This window comes from Capsicum annuum, chromosome 1 (genome assembly GCF_002878395.1).
Source record: "Capsicum annuum cultivar UCD-10X-F1 chromosome 1, UCD10Xv1.1, whole genome shotgun sequence".
NCBI classification, from domain to species: Eukaryota; Viridiplantae; Streptophyta; class Magnoliopsida; order Solanales; family Solanaceae; genus Capsicum; species Capsicum annuum.
The window spans coordinates 236,976,207-237,002,567 of record NC_061111.1 but is presented as its reverse complement, the minus strand read 5'-3'; the positions used below and the strand labels follow the sequence as shown (position 1 = coordinate 237,002,567).

Genomic DNA, 26,361 nt, shown 5'->3' with positions numbered 1-26,361 from the left:
AGAAAAATATAATTCTTTTCCATATTTGGCTAACCTCTTTCTTGAAGGAAAGGTTTTGAACATCTATAAATAGAAGACCCCCCTTCTCATACCATAACTCAATAGCACCCGCAATGTAGTCGTTTAAGAGCTTTGGTTAGGGGGAGATTTTCTCTCTCATTAATTTTTGTGTTTTTTTTAAATAGGTTTTATAATATGTAGGCCAATTGGCCAAAACATATAATAGTTTTATGCTTTTTAGTATTATTTTCTTTGTCGTCTAATTTATCGTCTCATGATATGCAAACTTTAAGCTTCCGCATGATGTCCTCTCGATTTCGAACCCAACGCGTGGTATCAGAGCCTATGGTTCAATGATCCGATGGTTCAGATTGAGGACATGTTGAGAACAAAGTTGCAACAAATTTGATGATAATGAAGATATATGTCTAAAAACTACATGTAGAGACGATTGTCAATCATATTTTCAACAATCCTGCTGTCACATATTTGAAAATAAAGCTCACTTTTAACCTTGCAAAAGGGCTCCAATACTTTTAATCCGAAAAGAGCTAATATATTTTTTAATCCCAAAAGCTCCATTTTTAAACATGCCAAACAGCAGTGATATATGAAGAATATATATGAAGAACGAAGATCATGCACAAGAAGAAGGAGGATCAAGAATATTTTGAAGAAAATCAAGCAAAAAAGGGGAGATTTGTTAGGGTTTTTGTCCTGATTTTCTTACTATATTTAAGTTTTACTTTTTCTTAGAAGGAAAATAAAAGTTACCATAATTACTTTTACTTTTCTGAAAGAAAAATATAATTCTTTTCCATATTTGGCTAACCTCTTTCTTGGAGGAAAGGTTTTGGACATCTATAAATAGAAGACTCCCTTCTCATACCATAACACAATAGCACCCACAATGTAGTCGTTTAAGAGCTTCGGTTAGGGGAGATTTTCTCTCTCATTAGTTTTTGTGTTTTTTTAAATAGGTTTTATAATATGTAGGCCAATTGGCCAAAACATATAATAGTTTTATGCTTTTTAGTATTATTTTCTTTGTCGTCTAATTTATCATCTCATGATATGCAAACTTTAAGCTTCCACATGATGCCCTCTCGATTTCGAACCCAACACCTAACCCTACTACCCCTGGCCCCCAACCCCAAACTCGATCCTAGACCTGCCTCTAACCCAATGCTAGTCCCCATTTTCACCCTAGACCCTAGTCCCGACCCCAACCCCAACCTAGAACATGACCCTAGTTTATCATCGACCACTGCAGTCATTACTCAATGAAAGATTGGAAAGAGGCGAGCAAATAAGCAAGGCTAAGAAACGAAAAGGAAAGGCTAAAGGACGCAAAGGTAATAGTGGGATAAATCTATAGGGAGAAAATCAAGAAACAATCACATATACCCATGGCCACAATCACTATCCAGTTTGATAACCAATAATAAATAACAATAACTCTACTAATCACAATACCTCTAATCAACTTTAGAAAGAATGACTGATTTTCACAATGTTTGAAATTTTAGAGAAGATACTAAAATGCAAATTTTGATTCTTTTATAAGCGGACAACAATAGGTTTTGCAGAATGTAGAAGGTTTGATCGTTTGGGAGACTTCAGATACTTAATAATAATAAGAGAATACGAATAGTGAAAGGGAGAATGAAAAAGGTAAATGTAGGAATACTAATAGTACCCGATAAGAAAGGCTACTACAATTACCTAAAAACTATTTCATACCTATTGTGTTGGTGCCATATTAAAAAGGTAAAAAGTTATTGTACTTTCTCTCAAAAAAGTACAACCCTACATATAGACTAACATCTTTATGAAAAAGTAGGCCCCCCCAAAAGTTGAGGTCCCAAACCATTGCTTTATAGTTAAGCTGACCTTGATCTTCTAGGATAATTGATCCTGTCTCTTTAAGAATGTCTAAGGCATACTTTTGTTTTGAAATCACAATACCTCATGTAGACTAAACAATCTCAACACCTCTAAAATACTGCAGCCTGCCAAGGTCATCTCTCTGAAAATGCTAATGCTGAAAAAAATGTTGCTTTTAAATTAGTAATAACGTCGTGATCATTGTCGATGATAACAATATAGTCAACATAAACCGCCAAATAAATACACACATTTGGAGCAAAATGCGAGAAAACACAAAGTGATAAGCTTCATTGCGAGTCGTGCCAAACTCCTAATTACTGTGTTGAACTTTCCAAACCAAACTCAAGGAAACTATTTCAAACCATAGAGTCATAGACTTTATTGGCATACTAGGCTACTAGACTTCCCTTGAGCAACAAAACAAGGTGGTTGCTCCATATAAATTAACTTCTTCCTCATGGCAGTGAAAATATTCTTAATGTTCAACTGATAAAGAGGTTAATGACGAACAACAACCATGGATAAAAAAATGTATATATGCTATTTTAGCCATGGGAGAGAGAGTATTATTGTAATCAAGCTCAAATATCTGAGTATACCTCTCAGCAACAAAGACGAGCCTTTAGTCGATCAATTTGGCTTTTCGGATCAACTTTGACTGCATAAACCCAACGAAAAACAACAATAGATTTACCTAAAGGGAGAGGAACAAGCTCCTAAATACCACTTGCATGTAAATCAAACATCTCATCAATCATAGCCCTTCTACCATCCTGGATGAGGCAGTGCTTCACCTATAGATTTAGGTATGGAAACAGTGAACAAAGATTATACAAAGGCACAATTGGGTGATGCCAAATGAGTGGACCAAATACCTTTTCAAAGTGAAATTGATTGCCTAGGGGAGACAAAGTCTGCTGTAGGTGCGGGGTCCACCGCAAGGACATGAATCATCTGGCTTTGATGTTGTACAAAGATGCTGATGATAAATCTGGAGTAGTGGGACCGTAGATGGAGATGTAGAAGTAACTATAGATTCTTAAAAAATCAATGCAAGTAGGACCTTAGGACTATCATAGAGAAAATGTAAAGTAAGTCGACATTGAAAAATGTGAAATCGCCTAACATAAGATACTGACGAAGATCAAGTGAGTAGCAAAAATACCCCTTTTGCCCCCGCGAATAACAAAGACACATTTCAGAGAACGAGGGCTTGTTTATCTTTTCCAGGGGTTATGTATAAAACATGTGCTCTCAAATACACGAGAGACGAGAGTATAAAGGTAACTGCAGAAACAATACTAAATAAAGAATCTGATTTTGAATGGAAGCTGAGGGTGTTTGATTAATTAAATAGCAAGACATGAGAATTGCATCACCCCAAAACACAACAAAACTTAGGATTGAACGAGAAAAGTGCGAGCAGTCTCAGTAAGGTGCCTATTCTTCCTCTCTGCTATCTTATTTTGTTGAGGAGTGTACAAACAAGATGTCTAATGAATAATTCCTTGATAAGTCATAAATTGATGAAGCTGAGTGGACAAATATTCCAAGATCTTATTACTAAAAAAGATACTAATAAAGACACCAAATTGGTTTTGTAATTCAACAAAAACTCTTGAATATAGAAAACAACTCCGAATGATCTTTCATTAAGCAAATCCTAGTACAACTTGAGAAATCGTCAATGAAACTAACAAAATGATAAAATCCTAAGGTTGAACTGACTGTACTAAGACTCCAAATATCAGAATATACTAAGAAAAAAACTAGCGCTCACGATTTTTAGGACTGTGGAAAAGTAGTGCGTGTGTGTTTCCCAATTGACTCGACTCCCAATCTAATGTGGACATACTAGACAAATTATGCACCATCTTTTGTAGCTTGAACAAACTCGAATGTCCCAAATGTTTGTGAATTAAGTCGTAGGGATCTGTAACTAGACATGCTATGGATAAATTTTAAGAAGTGAGGTAGTAGAGGCCTTATGATTCATGTCCTAGGCCAATCATTTGTCCCATACTATAGTCCCACATAACAAAAGAATCATCAAGAAGTACTATGGCACAATTTATTACGCAAGTCAAATGACTAATTAATGCAAGATTAAAAGGGCGACCATGGTCATAAAGAATATAATTTGGAGTATAGAGGATACAAGATTAACTTGTCTAACTCCTTTTTCTTTTGTCTTGATTGCATTGGCTAAAGAAACCACGGGAAGAGTCTGAAAATAAAAAAATATTTGGCTAAAGTGATTTATCTCCAAAAGCATGAATGGAAGCGTCAGTCCACAACTCACGATTCAAAGATATTAGTTATGTGACTGAGGTTACTTGTGGAGATGTCTGCCTACTTGCTTGATATTGAAGGAACTCATTATATTCCTCTTCATCAAATAAATAAATCCGATAGACTCTTAGTCCATTTTTATTCGCCTCGGTAATGGATGCATATTGATGGGGCATATTCAAGGGGAGGTTCTTTGGTGTATGTTATTTGCAGATGATGTAGTTTTAGTTGAAGAGACCTCGGGGAGGTGTTAATTATAAGTTGGAGGTTTGGAGAAAAACCCTAAAGTCTAAAGGGTTTAGGTTGAGCAGGACCAAAATGAAATACTTGGAGTGCAAGTTCAGTGAGTAGACGCATGAGGCGGATGTGGTAGTGAAGCTAGATTGCCAAGCCATTTGGAGGGAGATAGTTTCAAGTATCTTAGGTCTATGATTTAAGGAAATGGAGAAATTGATGAGGATGTCATATACTATATTGGCATTAGGTAGATGAAATGGAGACTTCCTTCTAGAGTCTTGTGTGATAAGAAGGTGCCCCTAAACTAGAAGGCAAATTTTATAGAGTGGCAGTCCGACCGGCTATGTTGTATGAAACGAAATGTTGGTCAGTCAAGAACTTCCAGATCCAAAAGTTGAAGGTTATAGAGATGAGGATGTTGCGATGGATGTGGGTACTTAGTAGGAAAAATAGGGTTAGAAATGAGTTTATTCGAGAGAAGGTGAGTTATTAAGTTGAGTTCTTGTTTCCATTCATCAATGAAATCTCTTCGTGTTTGATTCAAGAAGAAGATTGGTCCCGCGTGAGGGAACTGCTTGAAAAATAGATTATGTATGAGGTGTAATTTAAATCTAAAAAATACTTGTATCTAGTCATAGGAATGCCCTTTTGTTTCTTCCCAACTTATATGTCACACCCTAAACTTTGGTTCGGGGGTCCAGCACTAGGTGCCTTAACTTGATCGAGTGAACCAGCCCTAAATGGGCATATGTACATACGTACATAAATTCGACGTGAAAGTGCTTCATAACTTAAAATCCATTGGGGTGCATCTTTTCGTAGAATGGATCTTTTAGTCCAATATGAAGAAGGCATGAACCTACAACAGAGATGATACCAATACATATGCATAACATGAGTAGCTTTGTCTATGAAGTCTCTAGGACGTATAATAACAAGTAGAAGTATCGGGGCAAGTCCTCGCGTATCCAAAATAACTTAGCACATGACATAACAAAAACACCACAAAGGAGAAATGGGGCTCGTGCTCACCCGTAGCAGCTGGAGATAAGAGAGAGTGAGTGCCTAGGGTGGAGTCTTATCATCCTGATAATCGATTCCTGCACCATACATATGATGCAACACCCTCGAAAATTGACGTGAGTATTTTGGAATAACACTTTATGATAAAGCATGAAAAGGCAAGACATGTGAAGAGAATAACATGGCACTTTATCATATATGTTCGTAAGGAAGAAGAAATAATCAATGGCATTAAAATAAGTTTATATTACCATAAATAGACATAAGATATATTTGGTGGGATTTCATCTCAACAAGGCTTCATAACTTTTTGGCACTACGAACCATTTGCATACTTCATTGGTTTGAGATATTATCTCCCATGTCTGGGCCTTCGTGCTTGGCACACATAATTGTATAAGATACCATCTCCATTATTCGTGCCTTTACGCTTGGCACAAATAATTATATATGGTATTTTTTGTCATATCTTGGCCTTTGTGCTTGGCACAGATAATTATTTAAGGTAATTTTTGTCATATCTAGGTCTTCGTGCTTGGCATAGATGATTATATAAAATCATATCCGCCGTATCTAGGCCTTCGTTCTTTCGCACGATCATTCATACAAGATACAGATATATACATGTTTTGGCCCTTTTTTATTAGGTTCTTCTCATTTTTGGCATTTCATAGGTGAGGAGCAAGCAACATTACACCCATGAGACCATCCTAACTCATTTCTACCTTTTCGTTCAACCTCCCATGGCCAGGACTCGTGGCTTCAGATCACTATCCCATGAGCTGTAATTTGAAAATGTGCTCTTAATATCGACAAAGACCCATGCATTCATGTTGGAGAAGTAACTTACTCAAATGATGAAGCAAAGTTCCAAATTCTTCACTTGAACTCTTAGGAGAAAAGAGAAAACCTTTGAAGATTCTTGAATTTGAAGGAGAAATTGAAGTTATGATTCGCATAATCGATGAAGAAATGACTAAGAAAGTGTTAGGAGAAACTTACCTTGGTGTGGCAGAGTGGGGAGAGGAGAGAAAATCAGTCTTAAGTCGTGAGGGATGCTGCTATTCATGGACCGGTGCTATCTATGGATCTAAGAATCATGGAAGACCTAGTTGAAATATGCATCTCGAATTAAATAAAGAGCTGGAAAGGAAAAAGAGGAGGAAAGAAGCAAGGGACTAAACAACGAAGCGAGGTTTGGAACCATTCAATTACAAAGTGGAAGATGCTTCTCACAATGGGTAGGATTACTGCATTTATTATATTTTACTCTTCTATTTGATAATATTGGGAGTTCGGGTAGGTTGAAGGGGAGGGGAAGTCAATTTAAACATAATGCCACCATAACCCTAAGAAAACGAGATTGGGTTTGTGTGTGTATACTATCCTTGTAAGTGTCTATTCTACTAAACCACTGACGCAGCCGTAGATCGAGCCCTGGATATCCTCTCTTTACCGTTAAGTTTCTGCTCCTCCTTTCTTTTATTCACAAGCGCATGAGGTCAAATTTCGATTGTTGTGAAAGTTACTGAATGAATCTAAAAGTCTAACTAGATCTAAGAAGAAGAAAAACCACGCTCTGTGGATTTGAACTTACGAATTTGATTGCTTCTAGCTAGTTCAGCGGATAAAATGGTTGCGCTCCAGCTTACTCAAGAACGGGACGACAGTGGTCCGTCGGCAAGCTCGTTCTATTGCGTTTCTTCCTACTGTTATGTAGTAATGACATAAACGTCCCCTATTAGAACTAATTTTATCTAGTCCCTTTCTTGACTCTTGAATCTTCAATTTCCTTATGCTTCCTTAGATTCCCAGATAGAATAGAAAGTTTGAGTGAAGTTCTTTCTTTCTTTGAAGGTGTTAGAAAAATGCATAAGTGTTGCAACAGTCTTATTTCTAAGTTATCTGTATAGAAGTTGTTATTTGTAAGCAGTTATTTGGTTTCTATCTTATCTGTAGTTGTTATTCTTATCCTTAGGAGTTGGTTACTTAGTTTCAGTTAGGATTGTAATAAAGATGTAGTTTTTGCTTTCATCAACATCTCTCTGTTAATTTATCAAACTCATGTTCCACTTGTTCATCAACAAGTAAAATCAGTTTCTTATGTTCTTCACTCTTTGGAAACTTACAATTGGTATCAGAGCACTTATTTCTTGAGGGATCTGTGGGTGTTTCATCAAAGTAATAACTGAAACAAGGCAAGTTTATGAAGCATAGATGTAGAATCAAGTTTTTCAACTATGGCACCACTTGTTTTTAATGGTGATAACTATCAGATTTGGGCTGTAAGGATGGAAACTTATCTAGATGCCATGGATATGTAGGAGGCAGTTGAAGAGGATTATGAAATTCCTCCCTTGCCTGACAATCCAACTATGGCCCAGATCAAGAACCATAAAGACAAGAAAACCAAAAAATCAAAGGCAAAAGCCTGTCTATTTTCAGCAGTATCTTCTTCAATTTTCCCTCGAATTATGTCTCTAAAGTCAGCCAAAGACATGGGATTATCTCAAGTCAGAATATGAAGGGGATGAGAGGATCAGAGGCATGCAAGTTTTGAATCTTATAAGAGATTTCGAGATGCAGAAGATGAAAGAAATCGAAACCATAAAAGATTACTCTGAAAGGCTCCTGAACAGAGAAAATAGAGTAAGATTGCTTGGTTCTGTGTTTAATGATTCTTGTATTGTTGAAAAAATTCTGGTAACTGTGCCGGAAAGATTTGAAACAACCATAACTACTTTGGAAAACACCAAGGATCTATCCAAGATCACCTTGGCAGAGTTGTTGAATGCTTTGTAGGCTTAAGAACAACAAAAGGTCATGGGAAATGAAGGAAATACCGCGGGACCATTGTTTGCCAAGCCTCAAGATGGAGGCAAAAATAAAAAGAAGAAGAACAAGAAGAATGATGAAAGCGCTCTAGCAGGTACTGCAACAGGAAAAACTGGAAACAAAAAGAAGTTTTCCTCCATGTAAGCATTGTAACAAGAAAGGCCATCCACCATACAAGTGTTGGAGAAGGCCTGATGCTAAGTGTAGTAAATGCAAGCAACTTGGGCATAAAACGGTCATTTGCAAGAACAATAATCAGCAACAAGAAACAGATGCTCAAATCGTTGATGGAAAGGAGGAAGATCAACTCTTTGTTGCTACATGTTTTTCAAGTAAATCATTAAGTGAGTGTTGGTTGATTGATAGTGGATGTACTAATCACATGACAAACGACAAGTATCTCTTCAAGGAATTGAAGCCTACGACCATTACTAAAGTCAGAATAGGTAACAGTGTATATTCTTGTACAAGGAAAAGGAACGGTTGCTATTCCAAGTCACTCAGGTACAAAAACAATTTCTGAAGTGCTTTATGTACCTGAAATAGATCAGAACTTGCTTAGTGTTGGTCAATTGATGGAAAATGGCTTCAAATTAAATTTTGAAGATAAACATTGCTTGATCAAGGATGCATCAAATCAAGAAATGTTTAAAGTAAGAATGAGAGGTAAAAGTTTCTCATTAGATCCATTTGAGGAGCATGTAGTTTTTGCGGCCAAAGGAAATGTTGTAGAAGTATGGCACAAGAGACTCAAACATTATGAAGGGTTGCTTAAAATGCAAAAGGCAAAATAGTCAAGGACCTACCTGTTTTAGAAGTGAATTCTTCAAATTGCCTTGGGTGTCAATATGGGAAACAAAACAGACTTCCATTTCCAAAGGCAACTTGGAGAGCGTCAAAGAAATTGCAACTAATTCATACTGATATAGCAGGACCTCAAAGGACTCCCTCACTAAAAGGTAGTCTTTACTATATCATTTTTGTTGATGATCTAACTCGCATATGTTGGATTTACTTTCTCAAGCATAAGTTAGAGGCTGCTATGTCTTTCGGAAGTTCAAAGCAAAAGTAGAAAATGAAGTTGCTTGTAAAATTCAGTCCATACGAACAAATAATGGAAAGGAATACACTTCTTAACAATTCAATATTTTATGTGAGAAAGCAGGGATTCATCATTAGCTTACTACTCCGTATACTCCTCAACAAAATGGAGTATGTGAAAGAAGGAACATATACATAATGGAGATGACCAGATGCATGTTGCACGAGAAGAACTTGCCAAAGAAATTTTGGGCAGAAGCAGTAAATACATCAGTTTTTCTCCAAAATAGGCTTCCCACAAAGGTGGTGAAAGGTCGAACTCCTTTTGAAGCTTGCTATGGGTTCAAACCATCATTAAACTTCCTTAAAGTGTTTGGTTGTCTCTGTTTTTCCTATGTTCTTCAAATTAAACGAGACAAGCTAGATAAGAAATCTGTTCTAGGCATTTTTATTGGATACAGTGCAGTTTCGAAGACGTATGAAGTCTTCCAACTGCAAATTGAAAATATAATCTTCAGTAAAGATGTGCATTTTATAGAGAATGAAGAATGGTGTTGGGAAGACTCAAAGAAATCTGTCTTGAACTCTTTGGACTCAGCAGACAATTTTCCTGCCAAAGTTCCTGAAAAGCAAATATCACTCTCATCGCAAGATGAAGTGGTGGATCATTTACCGGTTAAAGGTACTCGACTACTCACTGATATATATCAGAGATGTAATATGGTAGTATGTGAACCTGCTGGGTACATTGAAGCCAAGAATGATGAAAATTGGGTGGTTGCGATGAAAGAGGAGCTGTTTATGATTGAGAAGAACATGACTTGGGAGCTTGTTGATCAACCTAAAGACAGAAAAGTAATTGGGTTGAAACTGGTTCTTCAGAACAAAGTTAAATGCTGATGGTTCAGTCAACAAGTAAGCAAGACTTGTCGTTAAGGGATATGCTCAAATTTTTGGTGTGGATTACTTTGATACACTCTCACCAGTGGCTAGGCTTGACACGATCAGCTTACTTCTTGCTCTTGCTGCACACTTGGGCTGGAAAGTGTATCAGATGGATGTCAAATCGGCATTTCTTAATGGTTTTCTCCAGGAAGAAATTTATGTTGAGCAACCCAAAGGCTTTGTGAAGAAAGGAAAAGAGGACAAAGTTCACAGGCTAAGAAAAACGCTTTATGGACTTAAACAGGCACCAAGGGCTTGGTATGGTCGAATAGATGATCATTTGCTTGGGTTAGGCTTTGAAAAGAGTCTATCAGAATCTACTCTTTATGTTAAACATAATGGCATTGATATTCTTGTTGTGTCTATATATGTTGATGATGTACTAGTTACAGGAAGCAATACAAAACATATTGAGGATTTCAAGCAAGAAATGATGCAAGCCTTCGAGATGACTGATCTTGGTCTAATGTCTTATTTTCTTGGAATGGAAATCAAACAGGGACAGAATGAAGTTTTCATTTGTCAGAAGAAATATGCTAAGGAAATTCTGAAGAAGTTTAACATGGAAGATTGCAAAGAGATGAGTACTCCTATGAACCAAAAAGAGAAACTAAGCAAGAATAATGGAGCATAGAGGAAATGTACTTCAGAGGCTTAGTCGGCTGTTTGATGTATCTCACAGCTACAAGGCCCGATATTTTGTATGTTGTAAGCATTTTATCGAGGTTCATGCATTGTACTAGTGAGCTGCATCTAAAAGCAGCAAAAAGAGTAATCAGATACATCAAAGGAACCATTAATTATGGTGTCAAGTTTCAGAAAAATCCAAATCCGAAACTACTTGGGTATTCTGATAGTGATTGGGCTGGATCAGTAGATGACATGAAGAGCACATCTGGATATTGCTTTAGTCTTGGCTCCAGAATATTTTCGTGGTGCTCAAAGAAGCAGGATATTGTGGCTCAATCCACTGGAGAGGCAGAATTTGTGGCTGCAACAACAGTAGCGAATCAAGCTCTGTGGTTGAGGAAAATATTTGCTGATCTGCATATGAATCAAACAAAAGGAACTGAAGTATTTGTGGACAACCAATCTGCGATAGGAATTTCTCACAATCCTGTATTTCATGCCAAAACAAAACACTTCAATATTAAGCTTTTCTTCTTGAAGGAAGTGCAAAAAACTGGTGATGTGATTCTGCTCTATTGAAAAACCGAGGAGCAGTTTGCTGATATCTTCACCAAACCTTTACCAGGAAGAAAATTCCTACTTCTGAGGAAAAAACTTGGAGTTTGCAGCTCTTAAATCAAGGAGGAGTGTTAGAAAAATGCATAAGTGCTACAACAGTCTTATTTCTAAGTTATCTGTATAGAAGTTGTTATCTGTAAGCAGTTATTTGGTTTCTATCTTATCTGTAGTTGTTATCCTTATCCTTAGGAGTTGGTTACTTAGTTTCAGTTAGGATTGTAACTTATAAATAAGTTTAAATCTGCAATAAAGATGTAGTTTTTGCTTTTATCAACATCTCTGTTAATTTATCAATCTTATGTTCCACTTGTTCATCAACAAGTAAAATCAGTTTCTTATGTTCTTCACTCTCTGAAAACTTACAGAAGGCTTTTGAAACCCCCAAGACATATAGTTAGTAAAGTTAGAATGGAACTGTCGTCTATTCTGTAGGGCCTACTATATTCGTGGATACTCATCTACTAATGATTAGCTACATCGGATTGCTTACTACCTTGAGGAGCTGGAACAATTTTTTCTTCTTGGACCAATTAAATGCCAAAAAATGGCTTGTCTCTACCATAAAGTAATCATATTTCCTAAATAAAGCATTTGTTCCTGTTGTTCTACAAAGAAGAAGAAAGGATACGATTGCCAAAGAAATATAGCTTGTTTATTCATTCATGTCTTAGAAAATAAATAGATAAAAGACTCCTATTCTATTTCAACTAGGATACAAATAAACTCCTATTCTATCTCAACTAACTGACTAACTTTTAGAAATAAAAGTACTAAACTAAAAAAGAAACAATAACAACAAATAACTCAATATTTCAACACTCCTTGAGATGTTTGCTGGTAACTCCAAGTTGTCCACGAAGAGTTTCAAATCTGAATTTTGGAAGAGCTTTGGTAAATATATCTGCGAATTGATCCTCCAAACAACAATGGCCAACTTGATTTCCTTATTTTTCTCAGCTACTCTAATGACATAAAGCTTGACAAGGATATGCTTTGTTTTACTATGCTGCACTGGATTTTTTGCAATTGCAATTGCTGAGGTGTTATCACACTTGATCTTAGTTACAATTTGTGATTCCATTCCAAGATCCTTCAGAATTTTCTCAACCAAATAGCTTGATTTGCTGCCGTAGATGCTGCTACATACTCTGCCTCTGCAGTGGATTGTGCCACTATTTCTTTCTTCTTTGAATTCTAAGAAAATACACCAAAACCCGATGAAAAAGTGTAGCCAGTTGTGCTCTTCATATCGTCAATATGCCCGGCCCAATCACTATCAACAAAGCTAATCAAAGCACCTTCTTCAACCATTCTAAACCATAATCCAAGTTGTACAGTACCTTTTAAGTACCTAAGCACTCTTTGCGCTACAGCAAAATGAATGTCTTTGGGACTTTGCATAAATCTTGAAAGCAAACTAGCAACATACATTAAATCAGGCCTTGAAACTGTCAAGTGCAAGAGACTCCAATCAAACTTCTATATAATGAAGCATCACACTTCTCTGCTCCGTCTTCTTTTGAGAATTTTGTATTCAAAACCAATGGTGAAGGAACTGGTTTACAATTTTGCATTCTGAACTTTTTTAGAATCTCCAAAGCATACTTGTGCTGATTGAGAAACATTCCAAACTCTGATTGGCATACTTCCAGCCTCAAAAAATACATCATCTCTCCCAAATTTGACATTTCAAATTGTTTCTCTATTTTCATTTTAAACTTTTGCAACTCTTGCCCACCACTGCCTGTAACAAGCAAATCATCAACATATAAAGAAACAATTAATGAGCCATCATTAGTGAGTGTCTTCTCGTAAAATGTAGCACCATTTCTACTTTTTTTGAAACCTTGGTTGCACTATTGAGCATCGATTCTGCTATACCAGGTCCTTGGAGCCTGTTTCAACCCATATAAAGCTTTTTGAATTTTATACACCTTACCTTCACTTCTTTCAAGAAGGCAGATTTGACATCTAAATGCCAAATTTTCCATTTCATCTGTGCTGCCAATGCAATCAAAATTCTGATGGTGTCCATCCTTGCAATAGGTGCAAAAGTATTCGAGTAATCAACTCCATGTTGTTGAGGATAACCTTTAACGACCAGCCTTGCTTTGTGCTTGTTGATAGATCCATCCGTATTTAGTTTCACTTTGTACACTCATTTAACTCCAATAACTTGCTTATTTTCAGGTTTGTCAATGAGTTTCCATGTCTCGTTCTTCTCAATCATGGTAATTTCCTCCTCCATCGCTTGCTTTCATTCTTCAACCCTACTGGCAGCTTGAAAGTTTGAAGGTTCTAGGAAAACAAGATTACATCTTTCATAAATTTCAATCAATGGTTTGGTGCCTGTAACAGCAAAATGTTCATCATTCTCTGCTTCCAAGTCTTCACTTGAATCTTGAAAAGTAGGTTCACTAACCATCTTTCTGACTTGAGAAATATTCCAATCCTAATAAGCATTTTCATCCACCTTCACATTTTGACTTACAAAAACTTTCTCAGATTCAATATTGTAGATTCTATAGACCTTCGACATAGAGCTATAACCAACCAAAATTCCTTTTTTGGCTTTTTCATTACTCCATTTGACAGCCGGTACATGTGTATAACAGAACGAACCAAACATCTTTAGATGTGTTGGAGTTGTAAGGTTAACTTCAACTCTTTGAAGTGAAAACAAAGAAAAAAAGAAGAGAACAAATAATTTCTGCACAAAGGTTGATTTTTCATTAATCTAAAGTGGTGCTTAAATACTAAAAAATGTAATAACTAAAGCCTATAATTAAGCCACTATTTTGTACATGATTCATTGATCAGCAATATCTTAAACAACTAAACCACTAATATCTAAAAAATAGCCACTAAACTAAGTTAACAGAACATGGCTTAAAAAAACTGGATAATGTCCAACACAGCTAAAAAAGCTAGATAATATCCAACAACTGCTTCAACTTTTACTGCAATAACTGAGACAATTAATTAACACTCCTCCTTGCTTCAGTTGCTGCAAATTCTAAGTCTTTCTCTGAGAAATTCAAATCTGCTCTTTGGCAAGGCTTTGGTAAACATATTTGCCAGTTGAAGATCCATCTTGCAGTATTTTTTTCCTATTCGGTGCTCGGTACCCACATTGGAGTCCGACTAATCCGAATTCACGCCGCGTAGGGCCCCATTCTGGGGGAAGCACCCCCTTTGAACGATGAACTTCGGTGAGGGCCAGTCAGATCTGTGTGGATTAATTTTAGCTTTCCAGTGGCTCTCTAGGTTTCTTTATTGAAAGGAAGTCTTACTTGCTTGCCGAATTGACAAGTTCTGCAATCTGGTATTTCAGCTTCAAGATTAGGCAGCCCTCAAACCAGATCTTTCTTTTGTGAGTTAATTACAGCAACATAGTTGAAATGTCCGAGTATTTTGTGCGGAACTTGTGCATTGATCTTAGTTGCAGAATAAACTTTTTGCTCATGATCTAAAAGATCTAATATAAAGCTCCTTCCCTTCATCATTACCTTGACTAATTTTTTGCCATCTTCATCCTTGATTTGACAGTAATTGGATTCAAAGAGAAGTTTGAAACCATTCTCAAGCATCTGGCCAACACTTACAGACTATGACTAATATTAGGTACCAAAAACACATCTTTGATTAGTTTTGTACCTGAGGAGCATTTCATTTCCGCAATACCTTTTGCCTTCAGCAGAAATATAGTCTCTATTACCAACTTGTACTTTGGAAATTACTGAAATATCCAATTCCTTGAAGAGATCATGATCAAATGTCATGTGGTTTGTGCAACCACTATCAATAAGGCACTTGTCACTCGAGAATCTAGTTTCCTAACATGTGTCTACAAGGAGTTGCTCTTTATCTTCCTGATTAGCTACCTGTGCAGCATTAGTTTGATGGGTGTTGTTCTTGCAAACCTTCTGATGATGTCCCAGACATTTCTTACACTGTTGGTCTGGCCTTCTCCAGCATTTGAACAGTGAATGACCCTTCTTTCCACAATACTTGCAAGGAGGAAAATCATGTTTCGCTCCCGTATTGATCCTAGGAGTATGAGAACCTGAGTTTTCCTTGTTGTTCCGCTTCTTCTTTCCTTGGTCTCCCTTGGTCTCCCTGGTTTGATTGAACTTTTGCAGGTAGTGCACCCTTAATAGATCCTTCAAACCTCATAAGTCTTCTCTGTTCTTGTGCCTGCAAAACATTCAATAGTTCTGCCAAACTAATCTGTGACAAATCCTTAGAATTTTCCAATGCGGAAATAGTTGTTTCAAACCTTTCGGGGACTGTTCCTAGAAATTTTTGAACCAATCTAGAATCAGGAAATTCAAAGCCAAGTACTTACATTATTGGCAATGTTGAGTAATCTATCAAAATACTCTTTGATTGTCTCTGAATCCTTCATCTTCTGAATTTCAAATTCTCGGATCAGGTTAAGAGTACACATACCTTTAATCCGTTCATCTCCTTCATATTCTTTCTTTAGGAAATTTCAGACCTCAAAAGCTGATTTCAATGTCATAATCCTGACAAAGATTTCAGATGAGACTGCAGCAAATAATGTTGCTCTAGCCTTTGATTTTCTTGTTTTCTGTTTCTTGTGATTCCTTATCTGCGCCATGGTTGGATTGTCAGGCAAGGGAGGAACTTCGTAGTCCTCCTCAACAGCTTCCGACAAATCATTTTCCTCCATATGTGCCTCCATTCTTGCTGCCCAGACATGATGGCCTTTACCTTTAAAGACAAGTGGAGCTAATGTAGTGAAAGGAGTCTCTGAATTCATAGAAGAAAAAAGCAAAAGGAGAAAGATATGTTTTCTTCAAATGCAGGTCCCTCAAAAAGAGAGCTCTAATACCAATTTGTTGGAGTTGTAAGGTTAACTTCAACTCTTTGAAGTGAAAATAAAGAAAGAAAGAAGAGAACAAATAGTTTACTGCACAAAGATTGATTTTTTATTAATTTGAAGTGGTGCTTGAATACTAAAAAATTGGAATAACTAAAGCCTATAATTAAGCCACTACTTTGTACATGATTTCATGATTAACAATATCTAAAACAACTAAACCACTAATATCTAAAAAACAACCACTAAACTAAGTTAACAGAACATGGCTTAAAAATAAACTGGATAATGTCCAACATGGCTAAAAAAGCTGAATAATGTCCAGCAACTGCTTCAACTTTTACTACAATAACTGAGGCAATTAATCAACAAGATGCCTAATCGATCTTTTTATGCCATTCCATGCTTCAACTGGTGTCATCCCTCCACAACCCTTGTTGGCAGTTAGTCTATTTTGCAAATAAATTGATGTGTTTACCATCTCCACCCAAAAAGTCTTCGGCAACTTTTTCTCAAAATCATACACTTAACCATCTCAAGAACGGACCCATTTTTTCTTTTAGAAACTCCACTTTTCTAGGGTAAGGGTCGTCGAGATAGGGAGCTTTCTATTTAGTTAACACCTTTTCTCTGAGTATTAAATTCTTAAGAGTACATAGGTGGTAATCTGGCTTTATTTGATTCCCTTCTTAAAGTTAACGATTTAAGTCTAGAAACAAAAACATCAGCAAGGTGTTATTGTCCGGGTATAAAAATGTCAATCAACGTATGTGAAGTCTTGACGAAGCTGTCTAAGAGGGTGAGGTCATAAGCGTCTATATCATAAAATTGATTTTCATCGGAATGAAAAAAACATACTCCCGTCCCATTTTATGTGGCACTGTTTGACTTGGCATGGTGTTTAAGAAAAAAAGGAAGTTTTTTGAAACTTGTGGTCTAAAATAATCCTTAGATATTTCTGTGGCTCTAAATCATTTCATCAAGGAAAAAGGGAAAATTTTAAAGTTAAATTGTTTGTAATTATAGTTAGATGACATTCTTTATTCTCCGGCGTCTATCTCGAGTATCCTTGTCAAACAAATTTCAGCTATATCTAACAAAAAACTACTTTGATGTATTAAGGTCTCGGAAGCCGGAGAAAATTTCAGTGTTGGACAGAGACAGCTTTTAAGTCTTGCTCGAGCATTGCTTCGCCGGTCAAAGATTCTTGTTCTTGATGAAGCAACTGCTGCTGTTGATATTAGAACTGATGCTCTCATTCAGAAAACCATACGCGAAGAATTTAAGTCATGCACCATGCTCATCATTGCTCACCGTTTGAACACTATCATTGACTGTGACAGAATTCTTCTGCTTGATTCTGGTCAGGTAGAGTGCTTGCTCTAGCCCTAGTCCTGTCACTCACTGTAATAGCAGGTCATGTCAGGTTGCACATTTGAGGATCCACTTGTGGATTCTAAATATACTAAAGATGAATTGCATTGGTTTTGTTCCCTTTTTTTATGTGGGTTATTTCAGTTTACTTGTTGTGTCTCTTGTCAGGTACTTGAATATGATACTCCAGAAGTATTATTAAAAAAGGAGGGAAGTGCTTTTTCTAGGATGGTTCAGAGTACTGGAGCTGCAAATGCTCAATACTTACTAAACTTAGTCTTTGGAGGGGAAGAGGGCAACAGTATAGCGAGGGACAAACAACTAGATGGGCAAAGGGGGTGGCTTGCTTCTACACGTTAGGCTGCAGCGGCATAGTTTGCACTAGCTGTTACACTTACTTCATCCCAAAATGATCTTGTGCAGCTAGAAATTGAGGACGAGGATAATATCCTGAAGAAAACAAAGAATACTGTAATCACTCTGCAGGGAGTATTAGAGGGTAAGCACGACAAAGACATCGAAGAGACCCTGGATCACTACCAGGTTTCCAAAGACAGATGTTGGTCTTCATTGTACAAGATGGTTGAAGGTAAATACAGCTGCAAATTAACATAGTCAAAAGCAAAAGTATTGCTTTAATAGACACCTTCTTTGAGAATCATTACACCATTATAGTCCATACTGATGAACCAGATATACTCAAACAGCTTTGACTCACAGGCGTGCCCTAACAAAGGAATAGGATGTACCTAGATAAAATGTTTTACCCACTTTAATTGCCACTATTTTTTTAATTTGGCTTTAGATATTCGATATTTGAAATCTACCAGATCGACTAATCTGGATCCAGGTCAGTTAGGGCTCACTATAGGAGGTAGACTGCTCCCAACCAGGAGTTTCTTTATTTTCAGTGCTTCAACCTGATACCTTTGGTTAAGAGTGTGAGGATTCTATTTCCCACCACTCGTTTTTTTCTTGTTTAGGCATCCAGTATCTGGATCATTGCCAATCATTCTTGTTCTGGATGAGCTTGCCTTTGTGTGGTCTTTGAAGCCTCTACTTGGTCGACAATTGTTTTGGTTCTTAATGTCGACGTATTAAGGGGTGTTTGTCAAGACTGCTGTAAGGTGGGGAGAGGCCGATATAGCCTTTTGGCAGTGGGTTCATCTGGAACCCAGAACTTTCTAAACAGAGTATAGATATATCTCGAAGAACCTATTAAAATCTCAACAAATGTTAAAATTGAAACCATAATTTTAACAGTACATTAGTTTAGTGCAAAGTTGAACCCATTACGTTGGCCTGGATTTGCCTCGGAAGGTGGGATCACCCTCTTTAAGGAAGCAGTGCTATTAGTGTACAGTTCTCATGCTGTAATGATTTGTTGATCAAATATGCACTTTTCAAGTCTCGCGATGATGAGTAAGTTGACATGCAATAGACTTCATCAAGCAGAATCTAAGTTTGAAGAAAAAGCAATTAACTGGGATCACGCTGAGATGTAGAAGTCTTTTAGTCTCTAGCAGATTATGGAATGGTTTTTTTTTTTTTTAATTTTTTTTATTATTCATGGAGATAGTTGTTCTGCCCTCTTAACACTAGCAACATTGATTTTTTATCCCTTGAAATTTTCTTTTCTGTGCTTCTTCTAAATATGATAGAGGATCAGATTTTGATTGTAAATAGTTAAAGAGAAATGTGATTGTACATGCACTATCACAGATACAAGAAAATGGAATAAGAGTGGTTTTCTGTCATAAGATATTTCCTGGTTCTGTTATGCATTGCTAAATAACTTATTTTTGGACCCCTATCATATCTTACTTTTTTAAGCTAAGGGCCTATCAGAAGCAACATCTCTACCTCACAAGATAAGGTCTGGGTACACTCTATTCTCTCCAAACTCAACTTTTCGAATCACACTAGATATGTTGTTAATGTTAATGTTGTATCATATCATATTATTCTTGATGATGTAAACTATTTAAATCAACTAAAACTTCTAGTTGGAGAGCCAGAGTGGTTTGGTAGGGCTAGCAGAATTTTAAAAGGATAAATTACACAAATCCCAAACTTAAGAGACTATATTACCCAATATTCCTTACCTTTTTTAAAATTTACATAAAATCCAAATTTTCAACTTTATTCTTGATACATATCAACAAAATCCCACATCCTATTTTTACTTCACAATTAACTCATTCAATCTATTTTTTTCCCAAAGATTTCCTTCCCTAAAATCTCTCCTTAATTATCATTAATTAAATCATCTTCCTTCCTAATTTTTTCCCTCCATTAATGCATGCAACTATTTTTTTTTCCACAATTTTCTTTCCTAAAATCTCTCAATTTTTTTTTAAAAATCAATTGATACATATATAAATTTATTTAGTTATTCATACATGTTTATTCTTTAATGGTGATACATATGAATGATAAATATGATATCATTATATAGGTATTATGGTGATTAATAAGATAGATACAGTTATATGATTTTAATGGATGATACATATGATATTAATGGGTGATACATATGGTATTATGATGATTCATATGGTAGATATAGTTATTTATTTCAATTATTGGGTGATTCATATATTATTAATGGGTAATACATTTTGTTCACACTGTATCTAAAAACGGAGTAGCCATCCCCATCACCAGAGCTCACTGTTTTGGTGAACCAGCGCCAGTCTACTAAAAAATGACCCATTCACCATCGAAAATCCCCATAACAGCGTACTAAAAAAATCACCCCATCTGTGTCATCAATTATTGGGTGATTCGTATGCTATTAATGGGTGATACATTTCAAACTTCAACCAAATGTATCACACATATTTCAGATATATCACATAGTAATCCTCCGCCACCAAATAATAATTCAAACTATAATCAACGAAGGTGAGCTATCTTCAGAGTGCGTTTGAATGGATCAACAGAAATTAGGGTATTGAATTTTTTTTTAATCTCATTAGTTCATCGGAGCTCTTACTTCGAGCAAATCATTATGGAACTGCAGTAGACTTGTGGAGTACTAGCTTCATACTTGGAGAATTATATGCAGGAAATTGCATGTCATAGACCCAAATATGGGTAGCTTTAGATATTTGACTCTAAATAAGAATGTCTTTGAAGAATAGCCTTCCTTACTTTTTAATATACTAAAAATATCATTTTGCCCCTCCATTGAGTCTCTTCATTCCTTAAGAATTCCATAATCCATCCAAATTCCAAAACGAAAAAAAAAATTAATCATAAAAAATCATGGGTGGTGGATGAGCATTAAGAGCAGCGACGAAAGTCGCCGGAGTCACCATCACAAACAGCGGATTTTGTTCTGTTACAGCGAAGCATCCAGCTTACACCACCGCACGTAATGTCGTCCGTCCGGTGTCCGTTTCTGCTATATCATTGTCATCGAAAGATGTGAAGTTCGGCGGTTAACGGTGGAGGCGGAGGAGGATTATCTGATGTGTCGCCGATGCAAAAAGTAGTGGCGGAGTTTGATGAATGGGAGATGGATGGTGGAGAGGAGAAAATGATGGTTAATGTTGGTGAACCGTTACCGAGAGTTGTTTCTGGTGGTGCTCCGTGTCTTCAGAAAGCTACTGAAGCTACTTCTGATCTCAAACATGCTCTCGAAAAGTACGTGATTTACTGTGCTATTTCAATTTACAGTACTTTATGTATAGTTTTTGTAGATAATATCTACATTTTATGTATACAATAGTGAATTAATTAAATTCAATTTAGGTTAGAAGATTAGTCAGATTGTTTCTCGTTAAACAAAATATGATAAGTGAACGGAGGGAGTAGCATTATATCTAACTTCTTCAATTTAGTTTGTTAGTGCAACTTATACATCAAATATGATAATTTTATATTTGAAATAGTGAATTAATATAATTCAGTTTAGTTTCGAAGATTGATTAAATTGATTCTCGTGAAATGAAACGTGACAAGTAAAATAGAGTGGAGGGAGTAGTATCTGTTGTTATTGTTGATTTTGAAGTATTGCCTTTGGTGTGTCTGTATTTTATAATCATAGAAATTGAAGTCTTTTGTAAAACTTAATGGTGTTTTGAGTGATTACTTAGTTGATTGATTCGATCGACTAATAAATTTATAATTTTTAATGAACAAGCCTTTCAATTGTTTGATCAATCAATTTTTGTTCAGTAGAGTAAAATAGGACATATTGCAGCAAACTTTACAATGTTCAATTTAGTTTCAAAGATCAGTTAAATTTACTCTAGTGAAACGGAACTTACTAAGTAAAAGTGAAAAGTGATCACTCAGTTGATTGATTTGATTGACGAATAAAGTTACAATTTTAATGAACATGCTTTTTCAATTGTCTCCCCAAGAAAAATTTTGCTAATTAGGATAATAAGGGATGTGTTGTACTTGCAAACTTGCAATGTTCGATTTGATATTGTCTCATTTTAATGTAACTTGGATTAGCCCAATATGAACTAAACTTTTGAAAAGGAGCTACCTCTTAAAACTCATAGCAAATTAGCACCGTGGGAGTTCATATATATTAATCACAAGGAATTGAGGCATTTTTGTTGTTAAGGGCTATTGGATTAATTCAAAAAAAATGGGTATTTTCAACTTATTGTGTCATAAGCTATCATTCTCACTAGTATTATAGTTGGGTGACATTGTCAGAGTCCAAACGCGTTTTTTATATGATAGTGTTAGTGAAGATAGAAACTTAAGTTTTGGACTTGCAATAGATGAAGGAGATAATGAAAATGTTCTTGTCTATTTGGCTATTGTTCTGTTCTTAATATTGGAATGTTTAGTCTTTTCGTAATACTTTCATCAACATTTAACCTTTAGCCCCCATAAGGCTTACGTCTAGGATTCGAAAGGCTATTGGACGTTGGTTGCGGTATGTACTTCTCAATGTTACTCTGCGTACAGATGTTTATCAATTCTAAACTCTTCTTAAATTTACAGGGTATATTTGTCTAGATCTGCTAATGAAGATGGTGGATCTTGTGTATCCAGCTCGAGCTCATCACCCTACTCCAAAGCTTGTGTTGTCAGCGAGACTATAGTCGCAAAGTCTGCGCCGAAACATGCTACGCAGGCATTTATGTTTCTAAATGAAACTCCTGCCGCTCATGTTTTCTTCTTTGTCATTTATGTTTACATATTCTCTTATTTTTCATATTCTATCTAGTGTTGTACGTTCATGTATTTGAAATTGAATATAATAATTTTTTCTTTTAATCCTTTAGTATAAACCCTTACTAGGGGTGAGGAACGGATATGAATATATTCAATTTGAACAAGTGAGGAGATCCAATTAACAAATACTGAACTAAATATTATAGTTACAGCATAAAAAGTGGAACTACTGTATAATAAGTTGTCCCCTAATCCACTTGCGGCATCTCCTCAAACAAGGACTATTTTTTTTGGAATTGCGAGTGACTGAGAATTTAGAACTCTTCTTCCTTGTGAGTATGCAACATGGTTTGCCTTATTTGATTTTTCTTTAGGTACCGTTTTCTAGATGTTGACATCTGTAGAGGAGATATATCTGAGTTGAGTCCAATACTATTCTGTAACATAGTTAGATTTCTTAAGAAGTAACAACATTTTAATGTCAAGATAACTCTTTGTGGTGTCAAGTGTATAGTCCACTGTTATATCCAATTCTATTGTTTGGCGGATGGATGGTGTCATTAGTTTTCTTCATTCACATTTTAGCTTGAGGCATGAGCATGAAGTGGCTTAGATGGATTAGGCGTTGCAGATCTAAAAGTCCTCTGAAGAAATTTTTTACCCATTTTCTTAGATTTAATGATGTTGCATCCTAGTGGACACTCCTAATAACTTGATGAGCTCTTCCATTCCCCCCTGTAACGCCCCGGAAAATGGGTCCCGGAGCGTCACACGGTGCTTGAGGCTACGAGTAGCCCCAAGCTAACCCTTTGAGCCATTTTCATTCAGTTCAGCACAAATCAACGGGGTTTCCATAAATAACCCTCAAATATCAACAGAATAATCATCATCCAAGAATAAAAGAATTTCATAAAGATAGCAAAATACGACTTATTAGTCAACTCCCAACATCTATACTAGTTTGACAAGCCTCTAAGAAAATCAATAAAACCAGCTAGCCATTGAGACATGCCCCAACTGACTCATACTCAGTTATCAAATGTAAACAATTCTGTGAAACCAACATCAGACATCACGTCCTCGGAACATAAGGACTCACCACAACAGAGGATGTAGAACAGCGTGCCCGAAGAATCACTGTCGAACCTGGAACTGAGCACCTGAACCTACATTCCGAGAAAATGCAGCCCATATCCGAAGATGTGGGTTAGTACCATGGAAAGGAACCAAGTATATGGGGGTGTATGCAGTTGTATAAACATCATCATCATAAATATTTATAAGAAATATGTAGGATGTATGAAAGACTCACATAGCTTGAAGAAAATTATCATAATCATGAGAGGATGAAATAAGTACAATAACACATGTGAGTCATCATATAATTTGTCAATCACTTTCAGTTTATCAAGAATATCAATTCTCATAATGTAAATATCATTTAAATCTTTCGAAAGAATAACTTTCACAATAACACTTTCAAATCACTTCACCATTCACCATAGACACAAGGAAACACACACACACTGGGAGATCCTATAACCGACATAAACCATGTGAGCTACATGGAGTCCAACGTACAACCCACGTTGGGGAGAGCCATCCTATCCTTGCCATCTGAGTAGGACTATCCATATCAAATCCACACAAACTAGTGACCATTATATAAATCAGCCTCAGGCTCACTCCTACGGGGGCACGTAGTCTAGGGAAGTAAGGTCGCTTTATACCTCCCACTCGGTGCTAAAGATTTCTCTCGAACTTAGCTCAGATCATTTCAAAGACAATCCGCAATAAAACAATTTCAGTAATATATAAATATACATCGGGAGCCATCATGCTTCCCATCTATCAAAATCAACCACGTTGTGGATTTCTCACACTCGAGTTCAAAACAATTCCATTAAGACCAAAAGGTCAAATCATTCAAAATATCTCAAATATTCAACATCAACGTGTTTATAACACACACTTTCTCAAAAAAACATAATTTCCAATGGGGATTCACGACCCAAATATCAAAATCATGATAAATATCGTTCAAGATTCATGCTTTATAGCTCCACACATGTAAATTCATCTTTCAAAACCATAAACATCAAGATTACATAATAATCATCATAAGATATGGGTTCATGCTTCAAATTCATAAAAATCAAATAAAAATCATGCCTTTGTAAAGAAAATTACTTTTGGGCACAAGAACGAAAGAGAGTTTTTGTTGAAAAACCCCACATACCTTGAATGATGAACTTTAGATCGATACTCATTTTTGAGATGTTAATCATGCCTTTGAATGATGGTTCTTGGAGTTTTTGAACTAGGAACTTGGAATCTTGAATAAATTTGCAGAATTAATGGTGAACTTTGGAGGTTCTTGAAGTTGGATGTAGGAGCTTAGGGTTTTCTTTTTGAGGGAATTTGATGAAATATAACATATAATGCTTCTAATAGGCTATAATATAGGGTTTGGACGGATTTTGGGTGAGGATAAATGACCAAAACGCCCCTAAAAATTAAATAATTCTCAAATTTGTCCTTTGGTGGACTGTTTTGATAGTCTGAAGTAGATCAACCATAACATTTTACTCCGATATCCAAATTAGATGAAACCAATTTCATTAGAAAGAGGACTCTCATATATTTCCATTAATATATATTATCTCACCCAGATCATTGTGTACAAGGAGTTATGATCGTTTAAAGTTGACCCAAACATTCGCTTTTGATAGGCTAAAGTAGATCGACCATAACTTTTTGCTCCGATAGACAAATTGGATGAAACCAATTTCATTGGAAAGAGGACTCGCAGAGCTTTCCGTTGATATATAGTAGATCACCCAGATCATTATGTACAAGGAGTTATGTTCGTTTAAAGTTGGAGAAAAAATACGTCAGGCCTCAGTACTTTTTCTTGCACGTTTTACTGTTCACTACTATTCACAGTTCGATCGGAATGTTCATAACTCGTTGCTTGGGTGTCCGTTTTGGATGATCCACATATCGTTGAAAAGCTTATTCGATACTGTACGCAATGGTGGTTCATAATCTAAGACATTCCGCATGGAAAATTTATAATTCATTCTAGAAGATAGAACCCAACACGTTTACGCATAAAATTTCAACAAAAAATTTCCCAGGGTATTACCTCATCCCCCCTTGGAAACATTCATCCACGAATGACGCTACACATGCCAAGATTAGATAGGGAATAGAGCATACATCTGAAACCATTTGGTAGACTCATCACCACATCGTTTCTCACTCCGATGCAACATAGAATGCATAAATTCAAGAAACTACAGCTGAACACATAATAAATGACAGCTGAACTGCTGCAACTTTTATCAAAAGTGCATGATTTAGGAAAGAACGGTACCTTCGGCTTGATCGAAGTTCGCGGAAAATAGGTTCGGGTACTTGGATCGAATATCCGCCTCAGCTTCCCAAGTTGTACCCTCAACAGATTAGTTTTGCCACAA

General features: G+C 36.2%; 1 protein-coding gene and 1 pseudogene across 13 annotated transcripts in view; both read left to right on the top strand.

The window, feature by feature from the left end:
• The window catches only part of LOC107848124 (ABC transporter C family member 2), a 56,724-nt gene extending 38,180 nt beyond the window's left edge, over window positions 1-18,544 (top strand). For all 13 annotated transcript variants that reach the window (XM_047400615.1, XM_047400611.1, XM_047400610.1 and 10 more), the window contains 2 exons: window positions 17,480-17,725; window positions 17,900-18,544. In XM_047400615.1, coding sequence (XP_047256571.1) covers window positions 17,480-17,725; window positions 17,900-18,091 — 438 coding nt within the window. In that variant the 3' untranslated portion in view covers window positions 18,092-18,544. The remainder of the gene's footprint in view (window positions 1-17,479; window positions 17,726-17,899) is intronic.
• A 2,457-nt stretch (window positions 18,545-21,001) lies between these two features.
• LOC107861881 overlaps window positions 21,002-26,361 on the top strand; it is a 13,640-nt pseudogene continuing 8,280 nt past the window's right edge.